The sequence below is a fragment of the Macrobrachium nipponense genome, chromosome 15 (assembly GCF_015104395.2).
Source record: "Macrobrachium nipponense isolate FS-2020 chromosome 15, ASM1510439v2, whole genome shotgun sequence".
NCBI classification, from domain to species: domain Eukaryota; kingdom Metazoa; phylum Arthropoda; class Malacostraca; order Decapoda; family Palaemonidae; genus Macrobrachium; species Macrobrachium nipponense.
Window position 1 is genome coordinate 58929684 of NC_087208.1, and position 20181 is coordinate 58949864.

General features: G+C 37.3%; 3 protein-coding genes and 1 long non-coding RNA gene across 4 annotated transcripts in view; 1 reads left to right on the forward strand and 3 right to left on the reverse strand.

Moving 5' to 3' along the window:
- The window catches only part of LOC135226923 (uncharacterized), a 10286-nt gene extending 5457 nt beyond the window's left edge, over positions 1-4829 (reverse strand). The window contains exons 1-2 of the mRNA XM_064266603.1: positions 4792-4829; positions 1619-1711 (exon numbers count right to left, since the gene is read on the reverse strand). The gene's annotated coding sequence lies outside the window, so the exon portion shown is untranslated. The remainder of the gene's footprint in view (positions 1-1618; positions 1712-4791) is intronic.
- LOC135226697 (dedicator of cytokinesis protein 3-like) overlaps positions 1-20181 on the forward strand; it is a 141271-nt gene that overhangs the window by 17663 nt on the left and 103427 nt on the right.
- On the reverse strand, positions 855-8787 carry LOC135226924 (small ribosomal subunit protein uS2-like). The gene is made up of 7 exons (XM_064266604.1): positions 8771-8787; positions 8484-8643; positions 8230-8351; positions 7883-8129; positions 6718-6789; positions 1619-1711; positions 855-992 (listed from the first exon to the last, which is right to left on the reverse strand). Exons 1-7 carry the CDS (start codon positions 8785-8787, stop codon positions 855-857), a joined length of 849 nt encoding a protein of 282 aa, XP_064122674.1.
- On the reverse strand, positions 8941-17498 carry LOC135194985 (uncharacterized). Its single transcript, XR_010310043.1, has 3 exons — positions 17359-17498; positions 9308-9446; positions 8941-9145 (listed from the first exon to the last, which is right to left on the reverse strand). It is a non-coding gene; the product is annotated as an uncharacterized LOC135194985 (long non-coding RNA).

Here is a 20181-nt window from a genome sequence, read left to right on the forward strand (position 1 = left end):
TCTTACAAAGCTTCCCAAAGTTTGAATCCAATTTATCTTTAGAGTGTCAGCCACCCACACTGCATCAAAATAAGGTGTATCATAATATTTAAATCACCAAAATACATTTGCAATATGGTAATCAATTTAAACTAACTTCGAATACTTTTTTCACAAATCCTTGACTTTATTTAATAGTTCAAAACTAAAACAAGATGTTTTAAATTAAAGACTAATTTTATACAAACCCATTTATCATGGCCTTTGCATATTCCATGTGAAACAGACCATGCCATGCCAACTGAAGCAATCTTTGAATCCTCTAAACTAAAACCAAATTGAACACAGGTCCTGTTCCTCACAAAAAAAAAAAAAAAAAAACCTAAATTTTCACTCACAGGAAACAGTCAGAAGGGGAGGTGGCAGGTTAACTTTCTAGATGAACGACACCTAAAGCAAGAAAGCAGTGGGCAATTGCAACTGGCAAGCTGGAGGGTAAAAGGTATCATCAGCCCTGTGTTTCAGTCATTTTATGTCTAACTCCCTGAGGAAGAACAGGGCAGAAAACAGAGGACTTATGACAGATCACACATCTGAACTCCAGGTGACTTAGCCAAGTGGTAAGTAAAAGGAATCTTTGGCAGAATTCAAAGATTATGAAGATGGGATGCCTCTCATTCTTCCTTCTTCCTATGAATATCTCAAGCAGAAGTATCCTGAAAGATACAGTAGAGTCCTATACAGGCAGTCCCAGTTAACAGTGGGGGTGCCATTCCCAGTCAATGTTACTAACTGAAAATCACCACTAACAAAAAATTAGTGATAACAGCACTAATGACCTGTTTAATAGCACTGTTAACTGGATGTCGGACCAATTAACTGGAGATCAGCGCTGCTGGCTGCTTTAACTGGAGATTGGTACTACTGCTATCATTTAAAGACCAAGAATAAAGGTGATAGTTAGAAAACAGAGGTAAACCCAACCACTCCTCAGGAAATACATCAATCCACTCCTGCAGAATGAAAAAGTACAAGACTATCATGACTGATAATCCATACAAACCAGTCTTGTTGTGGCAGATGAAGTAAGGCGGTTCAAGTATCCTTGAAATACTAAACAAAGACAAACACAATACAGTATATAAACATCATAAAAATAAATGTTGCTTACGTATCCCTGACATATTGAACAACCACAAACGCACAATAATGTAATTATATTAGATAAATATACATTGATCTAGTATTAAAGACCAATTACCAACACTGATAAAACATATAACTAACACAAAGTCATATTCCATGAATACAGCAGCAGCGAAGATTTTTGGATCTGATAGTACCATGGAAAAAGTGATGTTCACTGTCAAGTGAGTGGGTTGGTTCCTAGCCCAAACATACCTGCTGCTAATTAACTACCTTGTTCCAAAGTAGCAATAACTGGACCATTCACTGCTGAAGACTGCCATATACAAAGAAAAAACAAAGTTTGTATTCTCATAGGAACAAAATAGGCAATAAACTTAAAACTTCATATAACAGATAAAAAAAAACTATTTTACCATCTAAATGCCTTTGGATATTATGGCAAAAGCGTATTCTAAAAATTTGAAATACTTTAAAAATAGTTATAACAGACCTTTTCAATAACCCACTTCCCATCCTCCACTGCCCGACTTATTATCTGACTAATGCGTTCAGGGTCAGTTTCTTCTGCATGTTGCTCAAATCCCTGGAATAGCAGTTAAATTCATTTTACAATTTACAAAAATCTGTCACCTCAACAAAAGTATATTCAGTATATTGTACACTCAGTGGAATATATCTGTATAAATAGCCAATACTAATTACCAAATAATGTATCTTATAAACAAAGCAGTGAGGTCTGTTAAAGGTTCCATCAACTTAAATGTGAGTATGTATAGTAGAAATTAAGTTGTAATACTACTCAACCCTATGAGAAAGCATCATTTTAGACTTTCTTTTTATACTGAAGCAAAAATTACTTCTCAATATAACAAAATTGAGGAATCAATGACCTTAAAACATTAGAAACAAAAAATAGTATATCACTTCCTTATCACCAAAAATTCCTTTCCCATATCAGCTTGAAACTTTTTTTCTACTTCAAATGTCATATTTTCTCATGAGCAAAATATGACCCTTAATAATTAAATTATGAGAATCTTAATTACAGTTACCAAAGGCTAACTTACACTTCCGCACATTTAAATTTTTTTAACCGATCCCACCTACCTACCTAGGCTAATTTCTGAAAAAGTCCTGAGTGGACGATGAGATTACTTTAAACTGGTGACAACCTTAACAGCTAGGTATCAAACATTACATGCAATAAAGATCACAGCTAGGTTAGGACGGTAAGGACACAGCATTCTAGGTAAAAACGGCTAGGTAATTTTTTTATTTATTGGGGGGGGGGGGGGTGAGAACCCGTGCCCATCTTTTTCAACTGGCTCCATAGGTAGAACTGAGAGAAAATTCCAGTTGCACCCATAAGCAACAGCCTAGCTAGAGAGGCTGGATATCAAGACTGAAGAAAGGAATAGGAATGGAGGAAAAGAAGGCTAAAGTAAAAGTAGGTGACTGGAGCCAGGGGCATATGGGCATCCACAAACACAGGTCCTGGGTAGAATGCAGAGTAGACTAGCCTAATGGGGGGTCATGAATTACTTGTAGGGGGTGCAGAGAGGGAAGAAGTCCACCATGCCGGGTTAGGATATGACGTTAAGTTAGGTTGGGTACCGGTAAGTATGGTTGGTTTACCCTTAATTTAGTAGTCTGAAATGTCTAGTATCACCTACCTACTAGGTACAGTGGGGCTCAAATCTCATGCGACATGATTCTTTTTGTATCGTCCATATTCTCAGACTCAACGTGATGTTGCCAAGTAGTGCTATTTTTTTCTTTTTTTCATTTGTAATGTCATTCATGTCGAAAAGTTTGTGAATTTCACCAGCTAGGGCCTTTATTTTTTCCTTATGGTTAAATAGATTATTGATCCCTTTATTTTGCATTGGGTATAATTCTTAATTTGTGTGATTTGAATTGATTTTTTTTTTTTTATCTTTACGTTGCTCAGTTCAAGTGTGGTGTGATAAGGTTAACGGTGCGCCAGCAATGAAAGCACACTTAACATGCTCCCTCGGACTGGTCAACATCACCCATGTCCTGCAGCATTATGACAGTAGACCTAATAAGCTCAACAGTCATAACAATTTCAATGTAGAATATGAATTAAAACAAGTTTTATTTGAATGTTGAAGATTTCGGCTGCGTTTAAGCTGCCTGTATGTTGGAAATGTTTTTATTTTTTAGGCCTACAAAATAATCTAAGCCATCTGAGATGTAATGTTACTCATGAATTTATTTGTAGAGATCACCTGTTCTTTGAGGAATATGGAGATTACAACCAGTTTTCTTTGAATGTTGAAGTTTTCAGGCTGTGTTTAAGCTGCCTGTATGTTGCAAAAACATTTGATAGGCCTAGAAAATAATCTAAGCTTTCTGAGATGTAATCTTTACTAATGTTTTTATTTGTAGAGATTACCTGTTCTTTGAAGAGTAAAGATGATGATGTTTTTTGTTTATATGGAGAAGATGGCTAATCAATCGAAATATCATAAGTATTAATATCAAGGCATATGGAACACTGGTTTTCCAACTGGTTTACAATATTATTTTTTCTTAAAAGTCCTTCTGCTCGCTTTTGATGCATAATTTATTCTTTCATAAGGTAACTTGAAGTGCAAGAATGTGTAGATAACCTCATTTGCATTCTGGCCAGAAATTGTTAATATAGGAGATGTGAATGTTAAGCGTAAAGTAAAGAAATCTAACACCTAAGCCTGGGAATAATATCTTGGCTTTGACAAATAAGCGAATATTTGCTATTATGCTATTAGTTTTGAAATATTAAGAAAGATAAAAAATAATTATGTATGAAAATCCAAATATTCCTTAAACAAATAGAGTAAATGTTTTCAAGATAATTTAATGGTCGCTACTCATTGTAGACCTACTTATATACCAGGTGGTTGGTTGTTGCACCGACACTGATACGTCACACATGCTCCCCTCACACATTGATATCGTGGGGGCGCCATTTCTACTTTTGTATATACATATTTACATTTTCTCAGCGTTGAGGGTAAAAACAATCAAATAGAACTATTTCAAATTTTATGTTTGCTTTGGAAGCATTATTAATGTTACAATTTTGTTTATTTATTTATTTAACATTTGAACTGAGGTTTGATGGCGACTTCGTTTTGGTCAAATGCTTCAGCAATGAGTGAACAAAAGTTTTGAAAATGTTTCGTAAGGGTTTTTCTGAAATTTGGCTACACGTGACATTTTCTTACAATTTTCAAATAGGTATAGGTATGACAGATTTCCACTCTTATGAAACATACCTACTATTATGGCCTTAGCATATGCGATACTCGCGTTTTCGCATTGAAATAAAGGATAAATATGGAGCATGCTACGTTGCCAGTTAGTGAATTTTGAACGAAATCCTATGGAGTCATGTCGCATGAGATTTGAGCATCACTGTACCTAGGTAAGCTTAGACTAGCCCTGACCCCTTACTGTGCATTCACCCCCAAGGACCCTTCTGGAATGCCTACAGTGCACCCCTGACGGTAATGGCCCGTAAACCCCAGACTAGACCAGAGATGTGGCTACCACCACTGGCTGCTTAGTAGCTAGTAGATACCTAGCCTAATACCTACCTATAGGCTACTAGGTACCTACCTAGTATTTGTAAATAAAGTCATTCCTGTACATTACCTGTCTTATGTGATATTTGTAATGACTCTGGGCGTTTTTTCAGGAAGCTTTTTTTAACATTCTCTCAGTAAATACTTGTAAAGTTGTCTAAGAAGTTATATTGTTTACTTTCATTACGAGAACAAATATTTTTAGGCTATTATTCCGGCACCGAAATGAAAGTTTGTTTACATTGTCAGATCGCGCAGCCGAGTTACCAAGAACGTTGCCGCAACTTCGAGCCAAAGTCACGATGGAAAAGTTCACGTCAATAGACAAAACCTGTCATGCCCAAAGTCATACGTAACTCGTCATGTTGAAAGATAACGTATAACCTTCGTCATGCCTTGAGATTTTTTTAATGTTCAAGGAGTATTCAGTCATTATGAAACAGAAATTTGAAAGATATGCGTGGGAAAGAATAGAAAATGATTAGCACGGAAGAAAAAGAAGCAAGTTGCTGAATATGGAATATTATAATTAATAAAATGTAAGGGCATTTATTGTTTTTATTGGTAAACTTGTATAAATCTCCAGCAGAATAAGATAAACGTCAGGCTTCATTACGCGACAGTCCATATAAATATATCGGTTTGCGGTAAAGAAGGATTATTAATAAATAAAAAAAAAAAAAAAAATTTAAAAATCTTAATGCACTGTTTACTTACGAAGTCACAAAAAGTACCTCTGTATGCATATTTCAAAGTAAGCATCTTTCACTGGCGTACTAATGTTCGCCCAATACCTTTCCTTTGACTATTAACATTCCTTCTTCTTATAGGCTTTCATTGGTGTTTCCACGACTATCTTTTCAGATGTAGAGAATGTTTTGGGGTTATTTTCTACCATTCGCTAACTTGCATTGGAAAGAATACAATATATTAATCGAACCTTTTCTTTCATGTCATTTCTTCTTCTATCATTCCAGTTTAGATTAATGCATTTATATTTATGGCTTGAATTGAGGCTATTTTACTCTTCACTCTTACATTCACGTAACTTTTCTACAGCAAAGTTTTAATCAGCAACCAGACGTCACAACTCCCCTTCCTTATTAGTACCCCATACCACAATTACAAGACATGTATTATTGCCATGGAGATTATCAGTACAAAATTGGTTTGTCTAATTTCTTCGCTGAAATCTCGTGCAATGATCTCCATACACCGCTAATTTTCGAGAAAACCTGCCGCGTTTTCTTCTGGGTCGCAGTTGCGCTGTAATTCAATTGTTGGATGGTGTGAAAGATGGAATAGAATAGGGTAGTTTCACAATGAAAACTTGTCCGCCTGCAAAATTCGATGTATGGTAACCTTTACAAACTTAAAAACTCCCATCTATATGTTTCATTATTTGCTTACATATCACACAATGTGACAATGACCACGTTTGGTCAGATTGAATATGCAACTAGAACGCAGATGGCTAATAGGAACGAGGTAGTCGAGGACAGTGCGACTAGGTTCCTAGGCCGGAGTCACTTATTCTTTTGGAAAATTCCTTTCATAAAAGGGCTTGACTGGAACGTTTGTTTGTTTGTACGTTGTTTTTTGGAACCATGGTTATTCAGCAACGGGACAGCGGCTTTAAGTTACCTTCCGGAACCACGTTGAAAGTGAACTTCACCATCCAGGAATACGTAACTCTTACCCTTCAATTTTAAAGTGGAACTACAGCTCCCATTACCAAATTCTTCTATAAATTTAAATGCCAAAACCCCGTATCAATAGATATATTTCTCAGCCGTAACAGCATTGGTATTAAGTGGGAAATAGACAAGGAAATCAATTTTACTACACTCACTTCATTTTTTCCTCTATATATTGTATGTACTTTTAGTTAGCAAGAAAATACAGTTCATATGAACCCAATTTTCGAGCATTATTAGAAAAATAATTTAAGAAGGTTTAAACAATCTCCTTTCAACTAGATTTTATTGATGTTTACCATGAGTACCATCAGGGCACCTCCCCAGTCATCACCAGTTCCAGCGCAGGTTGTGGCAGCCCAATCATCACCCTGTAATAAAATAGTTCCATATTGATACTTTCATCCATCACTTACAACTGACAAAATACTAATAATAATGTATTAAGTAGAGTTTACTCTTGACAATGACATTAGGCCAAGGGAATGCAATCCCATCCCGGTTCCCAAGGAAAAATAAAATTTTCTAAAATTTCAATTAAAGACTGCTCACTAAATACTATATCGATAAATCTAGCCACATCACAATTACATCCAAACACTTTTTTCCATGTGATAAAATTTTAATTTTTCCAAAAGAATGCCCACTAAATATTGCACTACTCGGCAAAGGAAAATAAAATGAATTACTGGAGCAATATTTGTGAGACATCCTGGAGTTTAAAGTATATAAACTTATACTACATAGTCTGTTACTTGTAAGACTGTCAATTAATTAGCTTTAAGCCTTGACTCGCAGATCACATGATGATAAGTCAAACTCAGCCCAGCCTTTTGGCCGATTAGACGTTGGTCTTGTTTACCCTGGATTTTCCACACCGTTGCCACTTCTCCCGCCCAAGGTAGGTCTGACCACCATTCTTGATTTGCTTTGGGAGCAAATCCTTTTAACAGTCATTTTCTTTGCTTTGGCGGCTTAAAAGTACCGATTAACATTATAATTATTTCCTTAGTCTGACTATGAATGCGGGGGCAGCGAGAAGCGGGAGGTGTTTACATGGCATGGTGGGTACGCGACACGGAATGACCTTTTCGGGCTGAGGTGGCAACGGAGCACTAACCCAGCAGAAGAGGTGATGTCAAATCTCAGGAAAACATTTTTTAGTAACATTCATTCCCCATAAAAAACTAAGTCATTCTTAACATATGAAGTTTTATTATGAAACGAGTAATTACCGTATATGTTAGTTATAAAAAATGTCATTTTTACATCAACTGTCGTGGCGTATTTAGAGAACTGTGGGCCAATAAGGCTGAGTTTGACTATAGTTAATACTTATACTATATAATCTGTTACTTGTAGTAAGATTCTGTCAATAACTAGCTTTAAGCCTTGACTCGCAGATCACCTGATTGGTAGAGGGCTAAAGTAACAAATCTAGGGAGTGAAATCTGAGGTACTCACAGCCTGACCCCAGTCATCAACAGGTCCTGCAGGGGCGGCAGCAGCAGCAGGTGCAGCGCCAGGAGCAGCTCCAGCCACAGGGGATGGAACTGTAGCGCCTGTGCCTACAGCAGGAACAGTAGCATCAGGAATCTCGGCATCAGTTCCCCAGTTCTCTGCAGCAGCTGCATCAGCCTTCAGCTGTTCAGCCTCAGCCTTGAGGGCCTCGGCTTTAGCAGCCTCTTCCTTTTCTTGTTCTTCAGGATCCCTGAGTAAGACAAAATGTAATGAAAATTAACCATGAAACCACTTCTTCCTAGATATGTTGCATGTCTTAATTTGTGTGAATCAAAAACATTTATACTCACCTGTAGAAGAAGAGATCAGGCATAACATCAGTTTCCCAAGGCAATGTACGGGAAATGGTACCACGCAGGCGAAGTACTTCACGGGCCAACATCCACCATACAAGGCCAACAGAATGAGCATTCTGAAAAGCAACGCCAGAAAAAAAATATTCATATAGCCCAAGTAAGAGTTTTTGCAATTCATCCTTCCACCATTCATTAAATACAGCCAGTATGACCATAAACTTGAACATTATTTGTTAATAATAATTTACCTTGTTGTTGCATGGGATGGCAATGTCCACAAATCGCAGAGGAGAGTCAGTATTGCAGAAGGCAATGACTGGAATATTAACATAAGAGGCCTCTGTGATTGGCTGGTGATCACAGGCAGGGTCAGTTACAACACGAAGACGTGGTTCACTGGAAAGCAGCCTAAAAAAAAATAAAAAAAACAAAAAAAATTGTTAGCACAAAAATCATTTCAAGAAATTTGAGTCCATGCAATGAATACTTATGAGAATTTCTTCAACATATCTGTTCTTGAATATCGTATATTTACAAAATGCCATTAACCATACCATCTGTTTTTTCTATCACTTCTTTGACTACACAACGTGGTACTACGTTTTTACTCTCTCTTTCAAACTTAACAACTGACTATTGAATTCCAATGCTGAACATAGACTTAAATTGTGTTGAATGACCTTCAAAATCAATTCTGTAACCTTACCTGAATCTGATTGGTGAAAGCACCAGGAGTGTAACGTCCAGCAATAGGAGTAGCTCCGGTGTAGCGTGCGAATTTCAACACAGCACGCTGACCCATGGACGTGATGAAATGACATACACATCAGCTGGGTTCTCATGGCTGCAATACTACGAGCAGCAAGGAGAATCTTCTCGTAAGTTTTCCTTAGATGAATAATGTGTACACCTGATTAAAAGAAAAAATGCATTAAATGTAGCAGGAGGAATTCTATGACTAGACTATTTTCTGCACAATTTATCACAAATGTCACATTATCCTCTGATTATGTCGTTTTACTTTAAATTTACTTTTACTTGTGATATTTAGTTTAAACTTGAGTCATTTTACCATCTTGACGCCTCTTGAAGATGTACTGTTCCATCTGGAAGTTTACATTGTTTGCCAGCCAATGTGCGTTAATGCAGCAAGAAACCTTGTTTACATCATTTTCTTCAAGGCTCATAACAGCTAGTCCACCCGACATTTTCTGAAAAATTCAAGAAATACAAAACAAAATAAAATTTGCATTATTCCTAGCTTTACTACCCAGTTTTTCACCTCTCAGTAAATGCTTTAAAATGCAGGGCTAGTCGAGGTGAAATTACATATAAGCTCTGGCTTATAATAAACTAATTGCAAATTCAAGATCTGCATTTCTCTTTAGTCTTTCATAGGGATATAACTACAATGAAAGCTGGTCAAGTTAGGTAATGACGCTTGATAACCTGATATGCAACAAATGAGGAAGTGGGTAACAACCCCCCCTTGCCATGGGATAAATATTCCTTGTGCAACTGCAAGAAGTTTGAGGCTAGTTAGAGGTGGGGACTATGATCAACGGCTGGGTTTCCATGGGTATGTAGTAAAGGGACTTGGAGAGTCACACGATGAAACTGTAAGGCTCCTGGTTATGATAGAAGGTATTCTATGTACAATGACAGTTTAACAGTCACTCAAGTCCAACTACAGGTGGCAGGTTCTCAATGCCCTCGCGGCATAGTACCTCTGCTGATTACATTAATACATGGGGAAGCACCTTGAAGGAGAGATTAGGAGGTAGTTCTCCAATCTGGAAAAGTCCTCCTCTAGTTCACAGCAGCAACACCTAAGGTATGCTCTATGGAGGACCCTGGGTGAAACCCAGCGTTAACTTTGAAAGGAGTTTAGATTGCAGATTAAAGACAAATGGCTTTTAGCCAACCATGGGTACTTAGTCAAATCAGAACATATCAAAGGCAACTAACATAATTACCTCTATTCCTAGGACATGCAGAGATGGTTCCAAGGATCCACAAAATGTGACGAAATACATGCCACACCCCCAACAACACACTCTTGCTGATTAACCTCCCAAACAGTAGAATCTCCCTTCAACAGTTACACACTTTACCAAAATACCAAGCCAACCCCAACAGGGGATAATCAAACTGGGCAATTACAGTTAAAATGCAAAAGAGCTGTACACAGGATTTCTATGTGCACACCTTCAACAACTGCAACCATGTGGGAAAGTGAAGCATTTTATAGCAATAGGTAGTACAGACAGAAAAAGACTGGACAAGCTCATGTGGAAGGTGCTTATACCAATACAAGACAAACCAAGGTTTGTATCCTCATAGGATCCTATAAAAAATTACCTTTAAAAATACGAACTGGATATTGGTACGGCAGCCGTACCCCGATCTCGGTAGATATTGGTACGGCATGAATTGCGCATGGCGCGACCCTTGTTTACCTCCTCACGCATATCCAAAGACTATATCTGAAGTATATACACAGTCTTTGGGCATATCAGTGACAGCAAGAAAAATGGTGACGGAACAACATGAACCGCGGAATAATACATTAGTTTTAGTTTTAGCCGAAAAACAGATGTTTTCAGGCTTTAACGAGCTGAAGAAAGCCATGGACATCTATGAAGACTCAAACTTTAAAAATTGGGTAATTCATGGTATATACGTAGGTCGACGAACGATCGAATCGGCCCTGAAAAGAATTCTGAAGAGGAGATTCAAAGAGGATTATATATTAATATACACTACCATCGTACCTTTGGTGACTTTCTCAGCCCTTTATTCTGCCCGACATTGGCAGTTGCAAGGGGCCGTTATACACTTTACAATAATCTTTTAATTCACTCCATTGGGTATATTGCAGCTGTCGGAGAAGACGATAGAATTTACCAGGTAGTGAAATGGCAAAGTTAAACAAATTTTAGCATTATTCCATTAAAATCGGATAGTGTTGTTTTTGTAGTACAAAAAGCGGGACAAAATTCACAAAAAGCTAACAAACAAAAAAAGGAGGGAACATTTTGCTACTGAAAAAAGGGGGACAGATGTTCAAAAAGCGTGACTGTCCCACCTAAAAGCCGAACTCTGGTTTACATAATACAGTATGATTAGCAAACTGGTAAACGGATACAGCTAACTGCCGTATCTACAGCAAGTCAAGACGCAACATACGGCATCACCAATGACAGAATCTGTCGTTACCCTCACCGCACTATATTATTTGTACGGCAGGAAGTCTGAAATTGATGCATGAAGCCGATTCACTGCCGTACCAATATCTACCACGATCGGATACGGCTGCCGTACCTATATCCTGTGCCTTAAAAAATATTCAGATACTGCTCGTAAAGGAGTTAATGGAATTCAAGATTACTAGAGTTTATTTAGCTGGAAAGCCAATGTGGAACTTTTGCCAAATCACACTGCTCTGATTGGTTTGTATGTTGTTTTTACGTTGCATGGAACCAGTGGTTATCCAGCAACAGGACCAACGGCTTTACGTGACTTTTGAACTACGTCGAAAGAACTTCTATCACCGGAAATACACAAATCTGTCCCCTCAGTGCAATACCTAAGAATTGAACTCGTAGCCACCCAGGTGGCAGGCGAAGACCAAACCAACCAAGCCACTGGGCACTTCTCATTTGTTGGTTTATTTTATTTAATTTTCACAGGCTTGGTGTGACCTGAGTTAACCCACATACAGGTTAGGTACAAGTGGCTGGGTTTAAATTGCCCGATACCTATTTATTTGGCATTTAGCCTAACTGCGTCATTAAAACGGGTCACAGGAACTATTGGTAAGAGGTGCTCTTGGTAGATCTTGGGTACCTATCCGCGGTGGCCCAGACTATGGCAGTTGCAGTTTTTCTATGTAGTTTTACCTACTGAACAAGTATTTTGAGTAATATTTATTTGGACGACTGTAATTAACCCCCAGGATCCAGTACTAAACACAGCGAAATACATTGGACGCCCCAAACCCCAGTGGATGTCGTACCCGTGTTTAGTACTGAGCCCTGGTGGTTAATTACAGTCGTCCAAATAAAAATTACTTTAAATTCTTGTTCAGTTGTTCAGTAAGTAAAATAAAAAAGGAAAACGTCAATTGCCTTAGTCTAGGCCACTGTGGATTGCTTCTGTAGAAATACCGTGCTCTTGACTACAATTCACATTGAATTAAGATTGAGAAAAACTACCTAGCCTAGTACCACAGCAATAATAGTGATCCCTGAACTTGCAAAGCCTGACTTGGCTATGTAAGGTCAGGTTTGCAATGGCTTAACTCTTGACTGTATTTCTGGGTAGATCTATAGGTACTAGCCTATTACTAGGGTAAAACATCAAAGCAGGCCACGCAGGCCAGCTACCATCAGTGCAAGCCACCCTCCGAAAAAGTACATTATAACGCGTCCTGACACCCGAGATGGGCCATCAGTCGCGACTTGTTGTTGGTGAGAAACGGAGCTAAAGACCTCTACTCTCCTTTCGAAGTAAGTATTTTCCCCAAAGTTAGAAATTAAGGCCAATTTTAAGATTTAAACAGATTTAAACAGAGGGTACTGAAAATGGCGCCACGCAGTGGGAAATCTCACCAAACGCGTGTCAACATTTTTACTTACAACTCGAGGTATTTAGAGATTGACGCCATCTCGATGTTTACGGAGTAGCTTGTGTCTAATAACTAACATTTCCTGTGATAAATCCGCACACCACTGTACCCACAGACGCTGGGAGCACTTTTATCACAACAATCGAACACGATTTTCTCATCAACAACAAGCCAGGCGTAAACAGCTGTTGGGGTAGAAATGACGAGAAGCGTGCTCTTGGCTAATTTTTAAATAAGTAGTAAAACATCAATATTTTACATATTTATGATGATTAATTTTGAAAATATTCGTTATTGAAAAAAGTAACTCGACTCTGACTCAAATTTAAGTAATTATTTTTCTGAATTAGAACGTTCTTTCAAGTTCTGTATTATGACGTCACGACATCTTGACTTTCGTACCTATTTGTAAATAATTGCTATACTCAACTGTCTTGCAGAACAGTTTACCAGTTATTCATGCAGATTGTTATCAGCTATACATGTAATTGTTATAATCGTAATGCGCATATATATCTTTATTATTTACTTTTTGGATATATGAAGATGTTTTTACTGCTGGATTATCGCCGTAGTGTGACGCAATCGTTTTCGGTCCATGGGCCTCTTGTCTGTTTTCGCACCATAAGAAATTATGGGGCCGAATTTGCAATGACCAGAAAGTCGTTAAAAGAGGAAAGTTAGCATTGAGGCATATGTTTTTGGGGGGGGGGGGGGACTGAGAAAAATACAAATTTATTCAATAGCTAGCTTGTAAAAAATAACTTGGTATAAAACTTGATTGACAACTAAGCAGCATGTCTACTATGGGTTTCAGAGACAGTGCAAGCACGTTTTTGGGCAATACCTATTTCTGTAACGAACACTCTTAACAGAACGAGATTTTGCTATAGTGCATTACACCCAGTGCCGTAATTTATAAGGGTATCGTGAATCACTAATCGTAAAGAATAACGACACTTGTCCTTGTACCAAGAGACAAAAATCCCAATTATGCAGAAATGGATACGAACACTATAAAGCTCCACCTACCCTCTCCCCATCCACCCCGCCACCCCCTTTTCCCCCCCCCCCTCCACCGCCATTTTCTTCTTCTTCCTCCGCCTTCCTTTCTCTCTCTCTCTCTCTCGTCATCTCTCTCTCTCTCTCTCTCTCTCTCTCTCTCTCTCTCTCTCTGTTGCCATTCGGTATGTGTTGACCCTCCAAACTGGGTATAAGACTACACACAAAACGTTGAAATTGGTGAAATTAGGCTATGTATTGGAAGTATATATACATACTATTAAAGCAATTTTATCATATTGCATTACTATGGACAACTAGAATTCATGGAAACAGTTTATAACCTGTTAAGCGTCACCCACGTAATAATACGTTTACCGCGAATCTACTCGGTAGCGCCTTCAACGGGTATTACGTTCAAGACTTTAACTGTGCTTGTCAAGCCGTCAGCCCCGTAATATACGTTTACTCGTATAGAAAGTTGTAGGAACATCATTTGGTAACACTCTCAGCACATGGGAAAAACTTATTTCCAGCCGGGCAACTCTTTCCTGGTGGTCGCTTATGCTAGAAAACTGCCTGTCCCTGTTGGTTTTCTTTCAATACGCCTCGGGCGTTTATCGAGACAAAATTGGATTTCGCGTCTTTCACAATGAATGTCCCAAAGAGGAGGCATATTTCTTTAGGTGAGATCAATCAAATCAAACTACGAATGAGGAGTGTGGATATTGATAACCTATTTGATGATGAGAGCTCTAGTTCTGAATCCTCCAGTGATGATACAAACTTTTCTTCCAATTGCGGGAGTGAAGATGTATTTTCTTTGCCGAGTGACTGGACTCCGAGAGAGAGAGAGAGAGAGAGAGAGAGAGAGAGAGAGAGAGAGAGAGAGAATTTCCTACAGTTAATTACAGTATGAATAACAAGCATAAAAATCAATATTACTTTGAAAAACTATCATCAGTGCTATGATCGCTGATTACAAAAAAGCGTGACGGTACGTTAGTCAGCGAGCTCATCAGGGGCTGGACGCTTAACAGGATAATGGAACGGCGTATGTGTGAAGCCTCCACTAATGTGGCAACGATGATTTTGCCATTCTTAGCATGCAAACATTAAAGCATGCAAACATTAAAGGTTACATTTATTTCTGGCATACGATTATTTAAGAAATTCAAAATACTATTAAAGACTGAAATCAATGAAAAGTGCTAGCAAAAACAAAAAAGCAAAAAAAAAAAAAAACGTAGTCGTTCCTCTATGCACTTTTCCGTATTCGTTCCTCTATGGTTTTCGGCAGCCAGATGTACGAAAACGTTCCAGAAACATTTGATTTTGTATCTACGTTAGAAATATCTGTTAATTTTTCGGGGTAATTTGGTTTGCAAAAAAGGATAATATGAAACATTTGATTTTTATCTTACGTTAGAAATATCTTTAATTTTTCGGGTCAATTTTGTTTTTGGCAAAAAGGGATAATAATTTACTTGAAATCAAAAATGGGCAAAAATTTTTAAATAACAATGTAAATTTAAACTAAATAACGAGTAAAGTAAACAGTTTAGGGAATAAAACATTTGCAGTTTCGTCGTCGTCGCGTCGTGCTATTTGTAATTGTGTTTATGGCGCGCGCGCTTAGAAACCAGGAACAGCAACGGGTTTAAAGTGCAATTGTGGAGTGAACTGAGACCAAAATGTGTATAATAACAATAAATAAGCACTGTGGAGTTCAGTTGTGATGGCAGTAAGGATAAAAAAACCGCCGATTACAAGGTAAGAATGAATTCAGTTCAACCATAACCCCGGGAATAACAAGTTTCATACTTTCACTAATATAGGCAACAAAATGTTGTTTTATTGTGCTGATTACAACTGCAATCTTGAGTAAGATCAATAAACGTTAACATACTATGCTAACATTGTTCCAAATGAGTGCTGGGAAGGCTGGGGAAAGATGGTGTCCGTCACTGATGAGAACCGTCCATGAAAAACGTAGCCGCCATATTGGATTTCAAAACTGCCTTGAAAACATATTTTACGAAAGAGCTCACATGCTTATTTTAGTTCGTATGGGGCTTTCATATATCACAATATGTTGACGAAACTCAGTCTTTTAAATGGTATGCTTAGAGTTGCAATTGTATTCATGTTTCACCAATTAAAATATCGAGTGAATAAGACCCGTCTACCGTGATGAGGGTTGGCCTGTGTACTGATGTTTCCCCCTATATTCCATAGCAGCCTAGACTATGGCAGTTGCTGTTTTTTCTAGCAGTTTTACTTCCTGAACAAGAACTTTGAGTAGGGTAAAAAAACAAAAAAAACCGCATGGTACAGGGGTGGACCATGTACGATCAATGTGTACAACCCAAAAAAAGTACATTATAAGCGCGTCCTGACATCGGAGATGGGCATCAGACGCGACTTTCTTGTTGGTGAGAAACGTAGCTAAAGACCTCTACTCCGGCGTCAGGACGCGTTAAAATGTACTTTTCTGGGGTTATTGTACATATTAAATCGTACATGGTCCACCCCTGTACCAGAGGGTTTTTTACCCTAATATTTATTTGGACAACTGTAATGAAGGCCCAGGGGCTCGTACTAGCCTATACACGGCGAAATACATTTGACGCCCCAATTCCTGGTGGCTTTCGTGTTCGCAGGACGACCATGCAGAATGCTTATATAGAAATACCTATTTCTGAACTAGAAGCACTGCAATGAAAATATGGGTCGTGTCTGACAGAAAGCAGGGAGGAAACAGATGCAGAGTGGCGAGACAGTTAGGCGTGAGGAACCCAATCATGAAAACAGGCCACACTTCCAATGGCCTTATCGAAACTGGTGTTACTACGAAATGTAAATTTCAAAAACCTTAACAAAAATAGGAATCCATGCTACCTAAATGGTCATTTGTCAATCGTCCACGGGATACGGCAACCATTTGTCTTGATTAAAATTGCTAAGGTATTGGCCTAGATCTTAAGGGTTCTAGGCTAACAGAAGGTGCCAAATGGGTACAGTAACCAGTTTCACTGTACATATTAGGAATATTGGCCAATGCCTGGCTATAGTAGTAGATAGTAATAGCTAGGACATACCTACCTATCACTACCAGCAGGTTAACCTCAAAATATCATAATCTTTTCTAGTTAGCCTAACTACAATAATACTCAATAAGAAGTCCCATAACTCACAATACGGATTAATAACTTACAGCACTTATGAATATTAAACCCTCTAGCCGACATAAAATAATTTCCTCAAAAAAATGTTTTGCGATCTCTAAAGCTAGGCACCTTGTTTACATTGTCATAAGCACCATTCGGTCACGAAGTTTCATCCATGAACATCCCACTTATATTTCACAATATACACAAAATGAGTAGATAAAAAGTCTTCTACATAATTCAAATTGAAAATTATAAACAGAAAATATTAAACAATAAGTATATTTAAAGAGATAACGCGTAAAAAGCAAAGAAACTTACGGCGGCTTTCCGCACAGCGGGGACGAATTGAAAGGAAGAAAGAAGGGATTTGGTAAATAGATGTATAGCGAACAGTCAAGGTGGCTAGATTTGTATAGATCCCTAACCATGGCAGTCTTTCTATTCTTACGCGTTTTGAACCTTTTCCATTATGATTTATCCATTCAAAATCATATTTGTGCAATCTAAAAGAATTATCTGACTACATCACGGTAATTTTGTGCTTTATTTAAATAAACCCACTATGCCACTATTTCACCAAACAAACTCAAATGTCTCGTGTCTTATTTCTTTCTAACGGCTCTTTTCATTATGTAAGTTAGCTTGAATACAATATATTTTGTGCTACGTACACTCTTACTAACAGGAAAAAGAACAGCCATTTACATTATAAATAAATTTTCATACCTACATCTGTTTAAAGGGAAAAAGTAACTTTTTTTCATACCACAGACGGGGCTTTAACAAGCGATGAAACGAAAGTATTTGTCACAGACTGTTCATGAATACCAGGAAATAAAATTTCTGGCTATAAGATGAAATAAATATTATGTTAAGAATATCTCCCTGCATTAACAGGAATAAATTACTTGTATCGATTTCTGTTCAAAATAAGACTTCCTAACAATGAATTTTTAAATTACACGATGGCTTTATTATCTGAAATTCGAGAACACCAGTCCTGAAATATAAAAGTGTGAAATATAAAAGAACCGAAATAAATTATTTTCCAGGGCACCGGGAAAATAATTATAAAAACCATCCAGATAAAAAGGAGTCAAAGGGTAAAAGAAAATAGAGTGATTAGAGTGATCGGTGTATGTAGGCGAATCGCTGTGTGACAATTCAACGGATATAGTAGATTATATAATAATGTCTGTTACAATCAATTAAGTGATTCGTTTTAGCTTTTTTATTTGTATTTATCGATGGAAGTCCGTTTATCAGTCTCTTTTTGTCGATAGAAATTTATGACTTAAATAATTATCCTTATAACTGGCGTTAGTTCTCTCTTTTGGTTGTCTCTTTCTGGCAGAAGAAGCACACATCGCAGATTTTAGAATAATTTAGACTACAGGCTTCTTGATTATCACAGAGAAGCTTATATTTATTTTTATATTTACGTTTGTGCGTTTCTCCATATCTCAAGAACGCGAGATCAGAACTGGATGAAATATGTCATTTACATTTGCTGTATTAGACATCATTCACTATATAAGAGATGGGAATTTATTGCTATTTTGTTTCTCATTGCCGAGTGGCCTGGCGCAATTTCACTCCCCACAGGCGTCTTGTTTGTGTTTATTGTTGTCTGTATATGGTAATTCATTCTCTTCTCTTCCCATATTTATCATCTATACTAGCATATATCAGTATTTACAGTGTGTCCGTAAACTATACGGAATTTTCTACCATATGAATTATAAAGAGAGTCAATTAGTTTAAAATAAGAAATCTTTATATTCAAGTTGATCGTGCTATTCATTTTTTTAGCTGATAGGTAAGATGGGTGAGAGTGAGGGCAGTTAGCTAGCTAACCATAGTAGGGAATAGTTTAGAAAGTTAAGTATTTGTAAGAGTAATGTAAAGTGTTGTTTGTCGAAAATTTTAATTGGGTAAGGGTTATTACTACATTTTTTCTTACTATGGCTTTAATATTAAAGTATTACAATACTGATTTTACATTATATTAACTTGGTGAATTGTAGGAACAGCATTTTGAGAACGATAAATTGGCACATGGCTATACGAAAATATGGTGCAGCAACCAGATTATTGTTTTTCGAGAATCTCGCCAAATATTCTACAGTACTGAAATATGCTATTTTGATTATCCTTTATGACGACTTCCAGACTGAACTACTATCCACAAAGTAGGCCTAGTTCGCTGTTATCTCTATCAGTCTTGCTTTTCTTTTTTTAACGATGACTAGTGCCACATAGTTTACTAGGAGTTTTTACCAACTGTGATCAAATTATGGAATGAACTTCGTGATCATATACAGCTGTATCGGTGGAACTTCCAAAATTCAAACTTGGCGCCAAGGCTTTTTTGGAGTGAGCAGATCACATGATAGTTCATTTCATAGAATTGCGTTCTTTCGTATCGCAGTACTCTTTACATTTCTTTGTTTGCTGATCCATTTTTGTTCACACAAACGATAATTCTTACATTTTGTAACTATCTTATTATTCTGTCCATCAGCTTACCATAATTTTTCCTCTAGGAGAGGTCTATGTGTAGAACTATCCACCGAAAGTTTAATTAAGAGCTTCTGAAAGACGTTGTAAATTAAATGACAGAATAGTCAGTATTATCTGAATCATATGAATTGAAGTAGCATTAAAATGAAGTTTTGAATCCTGATTGTTTTGACTGATTGTAGGTTATTGCATTCGCAGTTCTATCACTGCTATAGGCATTATAATTACGAATTAAAAGTAAAAAAAAAAAAAAAAAAAATTTTTTTTCTAGAAGAACAGTGATTGACATCCGTTCATACGAGTACTGTGACCTCTGGATAGGGGTAACTGCTTCATACATTGCAGGTTTGGGATTTACAATATCGAAGAGTATAGACCCATATAGCATTACAGTGAATTCAGGAACGTTTATGAAAGCTGTACTGCATAGACATCACACTCATTTCTTAAACACACACACACACACACACAGTAGAAAAGATCCAGTAAAATCTGAGTTGAGATTGTCGGTCACATGTCAGCGCTCCTCCAAAGGCAAAGCGCAAAACAGGACAATATATATATATATATATATATATATATATATCTATATATATATATATATATATATTAAGATAT